At 35.9% G+C, this 19,702-nt stretch overlaps 1 protein-coding gene across 4 annotated transcripts in view; it reads left to right on the forward strand.

The window, feature by feature from the left end:
- LOC138939339 (zwei Ig domain protein zig-8) overlaps window positions 1–19,702 on the forward strand; it is a 109,792-nt gene that overhangs the window by 39,156 nt on the left and 50,934 nt on the right. For all 4 annotated transcript variants that reach the window (XM_070307027.1, XM_070307028.1, XM_070307029.1 and 1 more), the window contains one exon: window positions 9,548–9,761. In XM_070307027.1, the coding sequence (XP_070163128.1) occupies window positions 9,548–9,761 (214 nt within the window). The remainder of the gene's footprint in view (window positions 1–9,547; window positions 9,762–19,702) is intronic.

Genomic DNA, 19,702 nt, shown 5'->3' on the forward strand with positions numbered 1-19,702 from the left:
AGGAAATTGAATTTTTGTGTAATATAGATAATCAATCGATTCAGCCGTAATTGAGGTTCGATGATCTAAGATACCCTTCAATTAGCCGACTCGCGTAAAGATACACGTGGTGCCTCACCGTTGCTGCACGTGACTTGGCGCGTAACACTGCCGTGTCTCTCGATAATATTAATATTAATAAAATATTTCGCGGAGATACCGAAAGAGTAATTAATTTGACAATTAATGAACTAAATAAATTTATATATTGCTCACACACATACACATACCTACGCACACCTCCAGCAATTGTTCCGCTATTCGTTTGATGTATTGCACTTCCTCAGAGCTTCTCTTTCTCCGTTATTCATTTTCGCTGTTCCTTTATGAAACTTATACGACGTTTATTCACGAAAACATGGTTAATTACGATCTCGCGCACACTAATTAGCAGAATACGATGTTACGTGGTACGGCAATCCCAATATTGATCGCGTACGACGTAAATTTTATTATATCGCGATGGAAGAACAATGCGGAAACTACGCGCGGAAACTACGATTGCACAAACATTACGATCCGCTAAATATCTGAAAATTACATAACTAAATTCACACGTTATTCGCTTGGAAGATTTTAGCAAATAATATATACTTTCCTTTTAGGACGATTATATTATTTTATAATATGAGTATGAATAAATATATGCGAATTAAAATTAAAGTTTCGTACAATTTAATACTTGAAAATACGTCGTCGCTCTTATATACGTTGCTTACTACTCGCGCGATAGATTTCGATCAAATAAATCACGTATGTAAAATATGTCATACAAATCTCACGAAATATATCTACTATCATTAAATAATCAATATATCACGTCTTGCCATTACTTGAATTATTCGATTCAGCGATTCATGTATGTATTATTCAGTGCTCTCAATCTGAAAATAGTGGATAATAAGCGCGGGATCGAAAATAGTTCTAATTCCCAAGTATATTTAAAGAGATTATTGCTCTCTCTCTCTCTCTCTCTCTCTCTCTCGGAGTTAGAGCTATTCTCGATCTCGCGTTTTGAATTTTTTGCTTTAATTAAACCTTATCCACTATTTTTAGATAAATTATATATAACTATGATATATATATATATATATATATATATATATATATATATTATTTATTTCTTAATTTATATATAAATTAAAGTTTTAGATTTTACAAAAGCGGATAAAAATATCGAAATAATATATTTATAACTATTTCAATGAAGATTCTCTCTCTCTCTCTCTCTCTCTCTCTCTTTTGTAATAATATTGTTTGTGAAAACTACAACGATTTACATAAACAACATTATTATGAAAGATGAATGTAGTACTTTAAGTGTATAATAATACCTACAAATCGTTTTCGAATTTTCGCTCGAACCTTTGCGATTTACTAATTACAGGAGGCAAACACATTTGCCATTTACACGTAATGTTTCTTCCTATGGTACTGTTTCTGATCGGTATATATCTATCGAGCTTAAAGCTATCTAATCCCTGACATATGTATAAACGAGAGCATTCAGCAGAAACTAGTAGCCGTGGTTCGTTGAAACAGTTTCAAACTTGATATTGCTGAGGCTCTTAAGACAAGTAGCACTTCGCTGTCAGCAAATACCGATATTGACACAATGTGACTTAAATAATTTCGCTTTGGCTTTGCAAGGAAAAAAGATATTTATTGTAACAATTTTGTAGATCACACTGATAAATTTTTTATTCTGTTTTTAAAAATTATTATTATTAATAGTTTACCTTCGTAAAGTTTCACTTTTTTTTTTAGAAGTGATATACTTATTAGAATTCACATTAACGCACGCGATGAAAACATTTATCATGCATCCGTCTATTTCAAGTACAAACTACTTTATATGGGAAATGCACGTTTGTCGATACGATCGTTTATCATAAAAAAAGAATAGCGTAAGTGCACCGTTACATTTACGATGTATCGTGATCTATAAATCGTTACCGAACTTACCAATCTCTCGAGCAAAGCTCGAGTCGTATGGGAAGCATTCGCAAACAGTGTAGCGGAACATCTCGCTCGTTGGGGTTTGCGAGTGCTTGAAATTCAATCTTTCTAAGTGGAAGTGCGATGCGTTGGGCGAAACAAGTTGTTTCATACAGCGGGATGAGATTGGTATGCATTTATCTGCATCGTTGCGCGAATTTTTGAACATGATTTAATAATTGATTTGTGATTTTTTTTTCAGTTTTTTAAGAATATATAAAATAAATTGAATAATATGTGAAAATATTGATTTTACACGTTATTAGAAAATTAAAATTGTGAAATCATGCCACATTACATCGCGCAAACAAATATATTAAATTAAAATTCTTATAGGCACATGTGTTTCATCGATAGACGATTTTAAAATGTACTCTTCTTTATCTCAAACCAAATATGTCAAATATTCTCAAGAGCATGGCTTAGAAGGAATTTTCGTCATGACCGATATTTTCGGTATTTTCATCGTAGAGGAAATTTTCCGTCTCAACAGAAGCTAATTATTTCTGATATTTATAAAGAATTATTCTAGTATTTAATGTTAGAAATTTTAAATAATATAAATTATATTATAAATAAATATTATATATACATGATGAGAGAGTTTAAAAACATTTTAATAATTTATTATATATTTACATATACATATCAGATAAATAAAACGTATTTCCTTATAATAACGGAAAGTTGTTTATTTTGTTTGATGTTGAAAAAACTATGGAACAGCAACTTCATTAATAGTAACAAGGACATTTCTTCTCTTACGATCAATAATGTTAATAAGACGGTCTCTACTCTCTAATGAAGGATCCATGAATTTGCTGTTCCAGCTGTTTATTCCCAGTCGCCTAGTGTCGGGCGAGTACGAAGAATGATTGACTAAGACTACTTAAAGACAGCCCATGTCTTCGTAAGCTACCATCCGTCGGCTGATGAAATAATCAATTTATGTAAAATATCTCAGCTTGCATATTTTATCGTTAAATAAAGTTTTGAATTCGCATATACTTATACACGATAAAGAGAAAAACTTGTATTTAAATTGGTCAATGAACTGTAATATAAACTAGAATAAATATCAGGAATAATTAGTTTGTGTTAAGATGGAAAATTTCCTGCGTTAAGACGAAAATTTAGGTCATGACGTAAATCGATCAATGAATCCCTAGATGAAAAACAAAAAAGATACTTTCAAAAATTGTTTATTTTTTTATAATTTATAGTATTACATAATCTATTGCATATAATATGATCGTAATAACGTTCTGTTATTTATTAATTTAGATTATTTAATTAGATTTAAACGCGAGAATCGCAAATAAGCGAAATAAAACATTATATACAATATAATTTGAACTTTCTAGCGCGATGCAAATAGCTGCGGTTCTTATAAGCAGAACTTTGGATCGTCTCGTTCCGAACTTCTTACCATTTTCGCGACTTTCTGCGCATATAACGCGCGCGTTGACCGAACTTTTAACAGCATTCTCATTTCGTACCATACTCAAGTTTATAATTAGCTCGACGGAAAGGTACTACTAGAAAGAGTATATTAATTATAAGCGAGCCGAGACTTTCTCTACACTGACATGTGATATACAAATTAATGTATTGCTTAAAACAAATATAAGTAAATCGCAGAAATCGAGGACAAAACGTCGCAGTCAATATACACGTAAGGAATACTTTTACTTACAGTCACGTATACGTTATACGAATAATATATCAGGTTTATTGAGCCGGCAAATTTGACGTGTATTTCTCACGTCGCAATAGTTTACGAGTCTTTATACATATTTTACTTACAATCGATATAATATCAAATTATACGCGTGTCATTTTAAATATACGAGTGTATTAACGATAATGTATATAGCATGGTATATACATTATAGAATAATGTGCATTTCCAAAAGGTATAATGTTGCGTGTCAAATAATTAGTTTTCTTCATCCTTTTTGTAAAGATTTCGATTTTAATACACGTTATCTTTTCGAGATTAATAAATCGATGGCATGGGAGCGATTTTAATCAATTAAAATTAAATTCTTGTCTTACGATTAAAAGCTAACTCTCTTCGATTTTATATGTTCTATTTCTTTCTCGTGTGTTATTCGATAGAAATGGCATAGGATTACTATGTAAATGGAATAGAGATGAAAGTGCTTCTCAATTGTCCACCCGTACTGATTCGTTGTGCGCATCAGTACCAAAGGGAATCGCATGCTAGATCGTCTTTCTAGTACAAAATTGTGACTCACACTAATACTGCTTTTTTAAATTTAATAGAGAGAGAGAGAGAGAGAGAGAGAGAGAGAGAGAGAGAGAGAGAGACTTGCCTTAAAATAATGTTGGAAGCAAAATAAATTCTAATATTCATATAATATGTAATTATATATGTTAAAATATTTACATATAATTAATACACATAAATGCGTGCTGATAATTATCGAGAATATTATATTTTATATATAAAACAATGACCAACCATTGAAATTAAAGTTTCAAAACGAAAATTGCACCTGGGATTAAAATACATGTTTTACGCTTTTTATTTTCAATCTAACCGAGTTAATTGAAATTAATATTTAAATCTGTAGTAATAATTAACGAATAAAATCGAATTTTACATTTTTAACATTTTGCTTAAATTATTCAATCAAACTTGATCATATTTTCCTTTTTGTGGCACTATTAATTTCTTTTTATTATTAAAGTTTTCTATTATTACGTAGAATATATAACTTTATACGAGGTGTTAAAAAAATTGGATCGATAAACTTTGAAAGGAAATAGAGAACTTCAAGAAAAAATATTTTTCTCTTTAATGTTTTGTTTTAATACTATATGGTATAAAATAGAATTTTTGTGACTTCAGCTATAAACAAACATATATAAGTGGAAAAATCAAATTATATTTTTATCTTGCACAAAAAACAGAACAAATATATAAAAGTGATTAATTTTTCTCTACAGTAAATGCTCAAAAATAATTTCTTCATTAAATTCAATACAAAAATAACATCGTCGAAACATTGATTATCTCACACGCTCGATGCAGGGATATGTTGAATAAATAAATAAATAAATTTTGCAGTCTTTGAGAGTGTGAGACAATGTCAATGTTTCGACAATATTATTTTTGTATTGAAGTTAGTGGAAGAATCTTTGACCATTTACCGTAAAAGGAACAAATTACTTTTATGTGATTCACTCTTGGTTTTGTTGTACGTCCGTTTTTGATTCAAGATTAAAATATAATTTGATTTTTCCACTTTTATGTTTGTTTATAATTAAAGTCACGAAACTACGATTTTATACCATGTATTATTAAAACAAAACTTCGTAGAGAAAAATAGTATTAAATTTTTTTTTTTTTTTTTTAAAGTCCTCTATTTGCCTTCAAAGTTTGTCGTTCTAATTTTTTAACATCCTGTATATATATAACTCTCGAATACGATGATGTCTCGATCGCCGAATATTCATTCGTTTTTATTATTGCGCTTCTCTGTTAAATGCAGTCATCATATTATCGATGTAATTCGATTCGCAGAGAGGATTGAATTATTAAGCATTATGGGCTAGTATATCACGATTTACATCCGCGCGAATCTTGAGCTCATGATTCAAGACTGCATGTATCTGCAGCTGCATATGTGCCGATACGTGTACGCATGTGGTTAGGAGAAATGTGTGCCTTCGTACTATAAATACCGCAGCTGCGCGCTTGTGCACGAGATTGTTACAATCTACCATAACGTGAAAATTATGAAGGGAGAAGATAGGAAAAGAGGAAAGAAAATGTCTGGCAAAAATTTTTAATATATATCTTATTCGTGTATATAAATATATAAAATATATTTAACTATATATAGAGTTTTTATTTTTTTTGTATTGCTATATTTTAATTAATTATCCAAACAAGCGTTTCATCGTGTAAACGTAACATAAGATCGCGAGGAAAATCTTTTTCCGAGTTCGGTAAAAGCGTACAATTACGCGAGCAATTACTCGTCGGCATCTCGGAGCTTTTCCCTATGAGAGATATATATCGTTTTTCTTGTCTTGAAAAAAGTTTTCTATTATTTTGCACTTTGCGTCTAAATTATTTTTAATTAATTATTCCTTATCTTTTGATTCGTGTTCGCTTTGTCTATTATCTCGTATTTAGTTCACCTCGCGTCATCGCTGATCTGACGAATCTTAGCAGTTACTTTCCATGGGCAAAGTTTCGTCGCGCAACTCGTCAATAAGAGGTTCAGGGCACTAATTAAAGTTTTGCAAACGTGACTTTCCTTCGATGACGCTTTCCAAACGATGGACAATAAAGTTATCTACCCTCGTTTCCCGTCGTTTTCAAGATACGCGCTCCGCCGATGCGACGTCATTTTTTCAAGCTCTGCACACAATTGTCGATGACATGGAGTTCGATTGCGGTTATCTCTCGTCGTTCCATCGATTCTATCGACGAATCCAATTTTCTTACCTTTGTACTCGGCGCGGTCCGAATTCCAGTTAGAACTGACTTTACGGATTTCGACAAGCGTCAGAGATCACGGTTGCCCGAAACGAGATCTCTACTGTTAAAGTTGTAACCACGTAACTCTCGCGCGTTTTGCGGTGATTTAAGAGGCTTCGCACTTAACTAGAGAAGCTAACAAATGCCGAAACTCGAAGTATTTCAATACTATTTGCTATTTGATATTATCAGTGTTACAAATCCGTTTAAAGATATAATATTATCAAATATGTTTACAAAATTGTGAAAATTCTTTAAATCTGAAACATCGAGGTGACGAAATAGACAGATTTTAATTTCAAACTGAAATAATTTAAGAAGCTTTTATTTTTGTCAACAGCAAAATAATTGCTGTATTAAGTAATATCGAGAAATATCGAGTTTCAAAACTACAAAACATTTAGAAACTCAATATCAATGTTGAATGATTGTTTACTATAAAAGACATAATAGGAAATATATAACATTTTCGAAACGGTTAATGTGTTGCGTAAATATAGCGTGTATTTTCGCGAATTTATATTGGATGGGGTTTCGCGCTTAACTTAAATGGAAATTGATTGACACGCGAACATTTCCATTACATTCTTTGATATACTTCCGAACGTAAAATGCGAACACTAGGCTGACGGAATATAAAAGAGGAAGTTGTTCCGTATGTTGTATATCCGGGATAAATGTTTGCTTAAAATGGAGTAAATAAACAAACAGCGTATCGCCACGTATCGATCGACAACCTAAATATTGAATATATAAATCGTTAATTTGACGAATGTCCGCGTATGCTCTCGCGTGCGCGAATAAGCGTATCCGTATAACTCTCCAACACTTTATGAATAATCCATCCTATGTCATCAAACTACGTATCTGTATCAAATATAGAGTGATATTATAACATTTTATTTAAGTATTGAAAATTTATATTATATAATAAATTATCTCAAGTATTGTATATAAAGTTTAGCGCTAATATTTTTACTACGCATACATTACATACAATATATTTCAACGTATAATTTAATCGTAAGAGAACTTAATCCGAAAAGTAAAGTCGATCCAGTAAAATATTTACCACAAGTTAAATCAAACATATCTGAAACAGATGCGATTGTGATAATCTTAGCTCGCGATTAATTTCAGTATAATCGAATATCGGCAATGCAGTTGTCGCAGACAAATTGGCCGATACATGGCCGCGTACAGCGAGAGAATATTTTGAAATAATGCGGCTGTATATTCTTGTCGTAATGCGAACAGACGTGCCGCTTTGACGTTTGGTTTGTGGCTCAATTTGCATGTGATAAATGCACCAGCGCGGCCTGTCCCGCTTTCACGGATGCTACAGGAAATACGGTCTTCCGCACGCATAAATGTAAAATCGAAACTTTGCTAACCTTTCACCCCATGCGGTGGCTTCGCTCCGATGACCAGCGGATGGCCGTTCGCGGCATAACTTTACCGCATATTTTACGTCGGATAAACACGCTTATTACACTTGACATGCGAAACGATTCGTAACTATGCTAATTATGAACGCGAGAGCGAATGTTAGGTGCTAGATAATATGCGCGTGTGCCGAGGTATTTAATTTATATAAATAATTTTGGCAAATTACGTAGGATATAGGTGAGGAGGAAAGAGAGGAGAGGCAGAAACTTTATAATAGTATCTAAATAATAACGCGTAATTTAACATACCCGGTTGTAAATGATATGCTTGCGGAGTATCACATGGAAATCAAGTTGAATGTCGCGCAGACTTAGACACAAACTCACTAAGATGTAATTATTCACTGCTAAGTCCTTTATAATAATGACAAATGACTATTCCTTCCGTTCTCCCCCCGTTCTCTATTTTGAGGATACGCTTCCGGAGAAGGAGAATGAGAGAAACAGAGAGAGAGAGAGAGAGAGAGAGAGAGAGAGAGAGAGAGAGAGAGAGAGAGAATGGTAACGGCAGCTTCTGCAACGCACGATGCTTGACGATTCTTTAACTTCTCCGTTATTAAACTTAACTTTTGTCTGTCGGATCATCGGAATAAATTGTTTGAACGTGTTATCGGAAGAGAAGTTTCATAATATCGCAACTGGTCTCAATTTGCTGCTATTCGCGGAAGACGTAATACGTAATTTGTACGCGATGCATCTCGAATGCAATTATCTCTCATATTCCGTAGTATTAATTAAAATTTGTAGATATTGTTGCATTTCGAGGACGCGTTACGAATAAATCGGGAAAAGCTTTAAATTATATCATCGCAAAAATGATGAGAGGCTATTTTTTTTTTTTTTTTTTTTTGCGGGAAGACTGATGCCGATTTTTGTTCTCTCATGCCTCAATATGACAAAGCGAAAGAAATTAATGCTGAAAATATTCTACGAGTTTATCTCCTTGGTTAAATTTGTTGTAGCTGTCGGAACTTTTTTGTTTACGCGCAGAGCTTGTACGTGCACTTCGCAGAAAATGGGAACGATACTATCATCTCTCGATTTTAAAATGCGGACCATACATTTGCGTCAGATAACAGCCGTTAACGGTATAACTTAACGTGATTTACGGGTAATACGATCGTATTTTTATGGCACGCTGTTCCATTAGCTTCGATGAGCATGATTTATGCAAAGTGTTCTTGGCGCTTTCGCGAAAGGAACAAGATTATTCTTGAACGTCCACTCGGAGCTTAACCGCGTATAAATGTGCCCTGTCTGCGCACCCGCTTGTGCGTAAAGTCTTAGAGCGAATAACGACTTTTCAGAGAATCCTCGGAGCTAATAATTTTCGAAGATTATTGGCAGGTGATCAACGAGAGAGGCGAGAAATATATATGCATTTCTTTGCACTTTTATAACTCGAAGTAATTGCTAAGAAAATCTGATTCCTCTACTCTATTATTTTTTTATTTAATTAAAAATTACTTTTAAAAATTTGAAAAATATTTTACGAAAATTATTGAGACGGGATCTCACACCCACTGTTTCCTTCTCATTACAGGTATCCTGGGTGCGTAGACGGGGAGAGGAGCTCCATTTACTCACTATCGGTCTGGACACATACGCGAGCGACTCCAGATTTTCCCTGGCCTTTGAGAAGCCTAATGACTGGCGATTGCTCTTGCGATCTGCTACAGAACGCGATGCCGGCCTTTACGAGTGTCAAGTCAGCGCCCATCCACCATTAATCAGAACTGTCCATCTAGCGGTGTCAGGTAAGTGAGCGCGTCATCGCGCGTATGTTCATTTGACCGTACGGGACTTGGCAACCTCGAAGCAATCAAGAGAGCTGCTATTTCCCACTACTACCAACGATATGCACTTTGATCTGACGACCGCATTGCGGCTCGTAAATCAACGGTGTTTGCATAGGGTGTCCCGGAATCGTTACCATTATCGAAAACCGCGGATATTAATGGTCAAAGAGAAGAATGCTTATATCGAGCGGATTTTTCCTTGAATCAGAAAACTACTTAAAGCCGAACAATTTTCTCTAAGGAAGAATCAGTTTCAAATTAATGGTAGAACAATTCGTAATCGAAAAATCTAGAGAGCCCTGTATAATCAATTTGAAGCGCTTCCTAATCTTGATGTAATCGCATGGTGCTTGTTTCGGGCTATATTGCGAAGTTTGTAATCGTATTAACGCGAATGAGACTAATTTCGCTAATGACGACGATTACAAAAGCCACATGCATTATTCTCTTAATCTACTCTTGTAAAGTACTTTTGAAAACTTGTTTTTCGTAGACGCGCACACACACACACACACACACACAATATATATATATAATCCACGCGTCTTGCGACGCGTTTTCGCTGGACCATAAATCACGAGTGGCCCACCACATTGTTAGGATCGTCCTCTTCGTGGCATAATGGCGATCTCGATGCTATAACGATGTTCTCGGTTCTCGTGACGCCCGCGTTCTATGCTACTTAATTGCAGTCCCGTCTCTTATTCCTATCTTCTCTCTCTCTCTTCTTATTCATGTGTCTCTCACCGTTTCTCTCTCATTGTTAACAATATATGGCCAGCCTCTGACGTATGAGTTGCACGATCTCATATAACTATGCATGTTGAATAAAACAGAACAGAGAAAGATATAAAATTGTAATATATCATCACGATAATATATATCGTCTTCCTTCAATCGTAGTGAATAAAAATATTTAGCTTTAATGGATGTATCGTGTATTCTAACGCGGAATAATCGCATTAGCATCTATCATCGATGGATAATTGGCATGCGCTAACGGTTAATTCGCGATTGACCTAGCCAGCTACTAATGATTGATCGATAGCCGGCGATATCGCAGTTGTCAGTTATATTTGATTAATGACAGACGTAAGACTGATAGACACTTTGAGGATCAAATTCAGCTTTCATCTAGGACGTTTGACGGTATCTCTATAGGCCAGTCTCTAGCTTCGCGTCGAACGAGCGTAGTTGAGCAAATAGTTGCCTCGAGATTAATGAGACCGGCGCGGGTTGAAAAGAGAACTTGGAACATTTGCAGTTTCAGAATTTATATATTCGAACGCGAGCGATTATAATTATGCGCATAGGATAACTGTGAATTAATCACGGTGCCACGGAGCGCAAGTGACGTATTTCTCCAAGTATAAATTTACGCTGACGAGCGCTTCAAAAAGTGCTGGTAGAAAGCGTCGATTCAATTTTTCTCGTCAGAGAAAAGCAACCTTATTGGTCGATACGGAGACGGTATTTTTGTAACTTTTCTCTTTTCACATTTTTTTTTAAAGTTATTTAAACTTATTTATATCTGTGCGAAAGACGGTGGCTGTAGTTATTGATATATGCAAAAATGTATCTTAATTGGATATAAGATGTATCGGGATTCGTACTTTTAAAACATAATCTAAAATCTATATATTATTTCTATGCAACTTTTTTATAAGTTTGTTTACGTAATCTCGACTTAACGAGAACGGACATTGAGGCTTGTTAAACTGCATTAAATGGGGAGGAAACATAACGACATAGGAAAGCTAAATATATAGCGAAAAGGATATAGTGAAAAATGAAAGAAAATGAACGAGGAGAAGAGAGAGAGAGAGAGAGAGAGAGAGAGAGAGAGAGAGAGAGAGAGAGGAAAGTGGTGCAAGAAATAAAATCAATAAGTATGCAGATATCGAAATATTTTTCAGTCACCGTAGCTGCAATAGGGGGTTATGAAATATCTGACCGAAATACCAGAGAGAAGTACAGGGTCGGGATAAATTCCATGTTCTGTGAAATAAACGGAATATTTCGTAGATCCAAATGGTGGAACGAACGATCGTGGTATATTATTCCCTTACATACAATATATCACACGACTTTCGTTTTAACTTATAAAGTCCGTTCGAGCGTATCATTTTTCCATATAACCCTTGGAGCTGAATGTCGATACAACTATAGCGAAGAGATCTTTCTTATACATTAAGTATTTCGAGGAGTGACATAATATGCGATATGTTGGAACAGCTTGACCGTGGTACATATTTCGGTCCCCTTTGCTAATATGATCTCCTAACGAATTTGATTATGCGCATACAATGCATATATGGTAGTGTATACAGATTACATAATCCGTCGTTTTATAAAAAGTCTAGGCGTTTTATAAAGTGCGGCCACATTCTCAAATTATAGTCGAGAATGAAATATTTTACAATCTGACTAAGTTTTTTTTTTTTTTTTTTTTTTTTAAACGCTAACAAACGATCCGCCACTTTACCAAACGCAACGATTTGTACATCGGTTTAGATTCTGTCTTATTTATCTCAATGATTTTACAAACTGTTTTTGTAAAACAGCCATTTATAGAAAACTAGTTAGATAATTGTGTTATAATATTAACAAGTAATTATGTGTATATCTAAATAAGAGAAAGCTTGTATGGACACTTTGTTATATTTATTGCATTTATGAATACTTGTATTTATTACAGGGTTTTAATAAAAGTAACATAAATAAAATTCTTGAAAATAATATTTGAAAACAAATAATAAAAAGAAATGAAAGAGTGGAAAAAAAAAAATAAAAAAAATTTATTATGGCTATTTTATCAAATGTAACATAAAGTAAGATTGGTAAAAACGCGCCGTTCGTAAAATGACTGAAACAAACTAGCGAGAATCTAAAACAATGTACAAGTCGTTTGACAATATAGCGGATCGTGTTGTTGGTGTTTTACAAAAAAAAAAAAAAAAAAAAACAAATATAAAAATGTAAAATTTTTAGCCACATTATAAAACATTTTATTTTATCAACTATGAGTTGAGAATGTAGTTCTACTTTATAAAATGCCTAATAGACGTTTTATAAAAGGATGGATTATGTAATCTGGCTACAACATATATATATATATATATATATATATATATATATATATATATATATAATATATATTTAAAATATCTATTTAATTCTTAGTATTTAATTTTTCTTCCATTATTTATGCATCATAAAATTTTGTTTGAAATTACTACGTATAGCATACACGTCATGGATTTGTTTGAAATTTATTATTGTATTCTTGGGTAAAGGGAAAAAAACCGCGAATAATCCTTTGAGAATATGTCGATGCGTTCGTTAGCGTCGAGAATTCCCAAGTTTTATCTTATTTTCCAACCTTTTCTCGCATCGTCTAGCCGTTACTCGCTCTTTTATCCTTATCGCGCGTTAAAGATTTCAATAATGATCTGTAAAAGTTGCAATAGACAGTGCTACATCATCTATTATCATGACTTTACGTTTCTTTCGCTCTTATCTTTCCATTAATCAAGAGGCTGTCGTTTTTCCATCAGCTGTTTATATTATTTTTACCGTGCGCGAATGCCAAAATGACAACCTTGTTCATTGCTACGGACTTTAAACGCCGTTAAGCATCGGCGAGAGCGGGCTGTTTACCGTAGAAATAATTTTGTACATTGCAGAACTTAAGAAATAATTTCTGGTCAGCGGCAACTGCCTCGGGGACTTAATTTCTGGCAACCGTTCAAATAGTTAGGAACTTAAATTCCGCGCGCGACGGCGGCTTTTTCGAGAGTGTAAACTGCTTGTGCCAGCGGCCGCGATCTCTCGTTTCACCACCGCCGCGGTCCCATATTCGACGTCTGGCATCGTGAATTTTACGAGCCACGTTCTAATCGGATTTCCATAATGGACCGTCGATTGATGTCGATTCTATATATATATATATATATATATATATATATTAAAAAAAAAAAAAAAAAAAAAAAAACGCGGGATTAGCGCGAAGGCGAGTGTCTTCTCATCGTCGTTCCAAATAACGGATATACAGAATAACCGGAAGCATCCCGTTTAAAATGAAACGCTTTTAAAAGGGAAAAAAAAGCTTTCAAAGTTTTTCCCTTCTTTTTGATGCTATTATCTAATCGATCGTCGAAAAAGCTGCGCCGGATATCCTGCATTATTTTCTTCGGGAAAGACGCGATTTTATATTCGGTTAATCTTCAAGAAGGGGGGGGGAATACCTTTTTGATCCCGATGTGGCTTAGAAATGTTGGACTTTTCACGTGGGGATGCGATATACATTGTGCGCGACTCTTACATCAAGATTGCCGAGAGAAGAATATTTAAGCGATTCTCAGATGGAGATTTTTTTTATCGATTTTATCGAAATATCGATAAAATTTCGTATGATGAGATTTTACGGAAGAGAGAGGGGAGATTGGTCTGTCTACGAGGATACGATCACACATCCGCAGACAAACCATTTCGTTCAGTTATAAGGCCCGAGATCCAGGGAACGTAGAAATTTTAACGGCGGCTTATGCAATCCCGCGCAAAGTGGAAGAAAAGGAAATTTTGTACTCTCGACTACGGTCTCGCCATTCGCGCTTTTCTTCCCTTGCCGGGTTTCTTTCCTCCACTCCTGGCTCAGTTGGTCGGAATAAATCAGGACTTGCCAATACCGAACGCTGCAAAGTCTTATTACACAGTCGCAACCAATTCGTAGGCAACCTCTCACGCTTATTTATAAAAAGATGTTTACTTCCTCCTCAACAGTCGATTATTATTCTCTTTCTGCATCCGAGATTCCTTTCTCCGCTTTTCCCAGATTCTCATTATCCGAAAGTATATCCAAATTATTATAATTCTTATGAGATTGGAGAGCTGATTGCGCTTCGGCTGAGAAGTAACTTTGGTATTTCATCATGCTTCTCTTAACGCGCAATACGTTTCGAATGAGAATTATTCCGTAAGTCTGTTATGAAATTTAAAACTGACGAAGCAAGTTTTGATCGTTGTTAAAACTACATTTAAACATTATTACTCTTAAACGAATGGCGGATGGTAATCATGTACGGAAGATACACATATTAAAGAAATATTATAATATCGATTTTTAGGTATTATGTACATTATTCGCGTGTGAAGTTTGAACGGCGAATGTGATCGATCATGCACAGCGATCACACCGTCTCAGAGTTCTTATCGCTGGGAAAATAGCTTGACTGCGTTTATACTCCGTCGTATATATAGCAATATTGCCGACGACGAAAGAACGCAAATTCCAACGTGTCGCTCTATCGTTGGCGCGAAATTACATCGACAAATTCCTAGCGCGAATCTCTCCTGACGTTGGGAGAGAAAAGAAGAGGACGGTGAACCGAGGACATTATCTTGACGAAACAATGAGATCCCCTTCGCGACGATCAAGCAGCGACGTTTTTCTCTTACCTCTTCTCTCGTAATAGCATCGCATTAGATTATGATTCGTAATGCTGTATATATAAAACGAGTCGCTCGTCGAGTGGGATAAATTTCATCCTCGGTCGTTCGCGAAACAAAATCAGACGCTTTAAGCATCTGACGTACGATTTTCGCGAGGAGAGAAATTCGGGTGAAATAAATAACGTTCTTTAATGATTGTAATCGCGTTTGTTACATCGATAATTTCGGATGCCTACCGCGACACGCACCCTTTATCTTCGCTAATGGTTCTTGTTGTTCTCTGTCTCTTATCGTATTCGATGTTCGGCTTTCTTACCGAATCGTGGAGCGCGCAGGATGTTCGCGTCAAGCGGCATTATTAAAACTGGAGCGTCCATTAAAACGGCAAACGTTGTAGCTAAGCACGCGAGCTTGCGATTTTCCGTAGAAATTTTGTTCGATTGCGCTGTAAACTCTCCGCGGGACGGTTATAGGTGCATCAGCGTTCCGGAAGAAACAGCAATGCGAGAACATTGGAAAGAACGCGACGCGACGACGGTCCTGACGAGTTCGAAGAGTTTTTGTGCCGTTGTAATTTTATCAGAGTACTCTTTTCGGTTGACGAGCATTTCATGCTGCATTTCTGTGCGTAAAAATCTCCCGCTTTTACAGTTCCCTACATTTATATATATATATATATATATATTTTTATAAAAGTAATGCTATTAAAGCGTCGCAACATAAAAGTTTAGATGAAAGGGACGCGTGTTCGATAAATAAAAATAAAATTTGCACACGCGCTTCGCGCTCGATCTGCGTATTTAATTTCGGCGGGGGAAAAAAAAAACTTAAAAATTTTAAATTTCACGAACGCATTGTCCCCAGGCAATATTCGAACGCGCGATCGAGGTGGCAAATCACGGAAGATCGAGATTCGAAACGCACGGCTGGTCCTCGAGCTGCGTAATCTAGATGATAACGCGCAGATTAAATCCGACACCGAAATACCAGGAGTTAATCGCATTCACGGGACACGCAGCTTCCCAGAAGCGTATAATTATCGCGCGCAAGCGTTTAACATCGAACTGGCTGCCTCGGAGGGATACCTATAGCGGTAGAGAGGATCCTAATTTCTCAGGGGCAAACGTTAAAATGCGCCCTAATTTGCTGACTCGTGGATAGCGAAACGAGATTTCGTCTCTAGTTACTTCTCCCTCATCTTACATTATCTCGAGCTTTGCTAAACTTTCCGGTACGATAATATCACGTGATTGTCTCTCAAAGGTATTTAAAACGAGAGGGAAGAATCTTTATCTTCGTCGATATGATGTTCGATAAGTTTTTAAAAATAACATTGACGATGTAAAGGGAAATAAAATTGAAGGATCGTAAGGGGAACAACGCCATATGCTAGCTACGGAAGCAAACCGATCGTAATTATAATAGTTGAAATACATCGAGGTAACGACCGCATTCACATCGGCGACAGATTTGCGTGCGACCGCTATCATTTGATATCTCGTTAACGTTGTCGCACATGGAGACGCTTGATCGCACCGCGCCAAATAACAACCATCCATTAGCGCGGCGCCGATTATGAGCACCGGTGTTGCAAGGGCTCGTTTCAGCAATGCGAATTATCAGTCATTTCTCTCTCTCTCTCTCTCTCTCTCTCTCTCTCTCTCTCTCAGCATCCATTAATTAACAATAATAACAACGCAATCGGATTTTGCCTTGATATTACCGATGCATTACTTTGGGCTCGACTTATTCAAGGACTTTTCTTTATACAGAACCATCTCTGTGTAATTATTATGACTGTTAATTAATTTTCTTCGTTAATTGCCATTTGCCATTCTGTAATAGTAGTAGTACGTCGGCGAGCGATGAAAGTAAGCATTCATGTAATCAGCTATGTGATGGAGCTTTCCGTTTTTTGCCGAAAAGTGAAAATTTATATTATACTTTTTAATTCGCTGTTATACGCGTACATATGCATTGCGATGGATCTCTCTATTCGGGTTAATTTGAAGAAAATTGAGGATTTGCAATGTAATAAGTGCAGGGATTTAGAGAGCGGTTGGAAAGCTGAACGGAGGTACTTTCTCGAATGCAAACAGCAATCTCTCTCGCAGGGGCGCGACTCCAACTGTTGTGAGAGTTCACCACGCATACGGTATACGCGGCTCGCCCGTATATTTGCCGTTAAACTGCAAAAGTTGCGTATGTAAATCGAGTCTCCTCTCGTGGCCGATAGCCGACGAGTTGTCCGAAACCAGCGCGATCTCGTCGTGACATCTGGTCGGTCCGTCGACTCTCCGGAATCTTCCATAAATAAATGCATAAGCGTATATATATATATATGCATGCGTATACGTATGTACAAAGCGCGAAAATGTCATTCGTACATGTACAATATATACGGATATATATTCGTAACCTGACACCCTCATTCGTTCGTCAATCGTCGCTAATTAAGTCATTGAAACGCAAGTGTGTCCGTGTGATCTTTGTGCCATGATGATTACCCCCCCCCCCCCCTCCATCTTCTTGTTTCATATTCTATTTTCTTCACGCATCACAAGAGGTACGCATATGTGCATATACGCGCATGTGTTGCCTCGGATTGAGTCACATGTATAGCACAACAATATATACGCATAACGTATATATTGTTATCTTCATACATGTATTGTATATTACGTATACGTTGTTTTTATAAAAAGGATAGAAACGGATTTGCCGGGGGTGCGTATACAGAATTGATCTGTATTTTAATTGGATTTTTAATTTATTTCGATAAAGTGCTGCCGAGCAATAGGGGAAAAAAAAAAAAAAAAAAAAACGTCTATTTGCTTTTAATCCCAAATAAAATCTGTTCTTATTAATCAAATAGATACATGAACCGACTGAAATCGCCCCATAGTATCTTTAAACTGTATATATGCTCGAGAAATATATATATTTCCTTTGAATAATATGACAGAAACAATCAGTATGCTACTGTACGAATGTACGAATGTATTCGCTTACACGAAACTACAATCGATTCTCGTGGGAGATATGCAACTACAGTCAGTGCATTGTTAATACCCTCCAAGGTATAAACGAAAACAATATGCGGGGAGAAACTGCGACGAAGAACAATAGTCGGGGAGAATAATCGACCGTGATCGTTGGCGAAGCTTGCGAAAATATGCCAGCTATTTGTTGCCGGGACGATTATATTTCTCAATAGTAGGGATAAGAATATAATATAAATTATCAGGAGAATACAAGATAAATTGACGCGAGGACGACGAATACGCGATAGATAATAAGAAGGTGTTGAGATGAATTTATTTAAAAATTCTTCAACTTAAGTAGCAGTCACGGAATTGTAACATGTGTAAATTTAAGTGAATAATCGCGTAATGGTTTTAGCAGGCTTTATAAACTTTCTTACATTTTGACGGGAATAAAATTAAAAGCATAAAAAGAGGCTAATACAGTTAAATTAAAAGTTTCGACAAACTTTCAACATTTAATATGAGTTTTAATTCTATTTAACTCTTATTAGCCACACCTGGTTGGCTATAACGGGATAGTAGAAAAGGCAACTTTCTTTATTATGGCTTTACCTCAAAAGCAAGGGACAATTAATTATTCTCAAGGAAGATACGCCGACGCGCGTAATTAAATGCGAACAGTATCCGAAAAATTCACCATAATATGCAAGATGTAATTGGACTCGAGAGTTTGACATTCGAATTTCTCTCGTGTATCATTATCGCCGATATCGAACGTATACGCTTTGCACTCGTACAAATCGTATAAAACGCGAGTATAAAATTAAAAAAAAAAAAAAAAAAAAAAAACCGCGAATGTCCACGAATTGTTTTTCTAGCCGATGATATCGCGAGCCTGATGTATTATTGAAACGGGGACGCGTGCATTAGATCTTTTCACGGTGCAGCGACTTGAGGCAAAGCTTTTAGCTCGCCGGGCTGATTTACGAAATGGCAGAAGGCCCTTCTAACAACGCTCGCTCGTCTCGCGGTTGGCCGACGGCGTTGTTCACGACCGATGCAGCAACGGGGGGCTCTCGCCGCGACTGCTACCTCGTTTTTCTCGGGTTTCCCTCCGGTAAATAACGTCGGAGTTGGTTTAGGCGCCGCGGTGAGAAAAATTAATGCCCGCCGCGGGCCTAGTGGCTTTTGAAGTTTTTGTAGATGGTTAGGTAATGGCATTATACCCTTGAACAGGCTGCGCCATATTATGCAGTCATCGCTGACGTTGGCAAAGTAGAGTACATCGAACGAAGCCTGATAATTAAAATTGTAAACGTATATATTTTATGTATATACACATCTCGCGAATCGAGTTCATTAATATGCAACGCTGCACATATGCATGCCAATATTATCGATATCGATACCCGGCAGCATGTTATATTTTCTTGGCAAATAATTTATTTTTGACGCTCCTTT

The sequence above is a fragment of the Polyergus mexicanus genome, unplaced genomic scaffold (genome assembly GCF_030449975.1).
Source record: "Polyergus mexicanus isolate NDT 795.1 unplaced genomic scaffold, iyPolMexi1.0 SCAF_14, whole genome shotgun sequence".
NCBI classification, from domain to species: domain Eukaryota; kingdom Metazoa; phylum Arthropoda; class Insecta; order Hymenoptera; family Formicidae; genus Polyergus; species Polyergus mexicanus.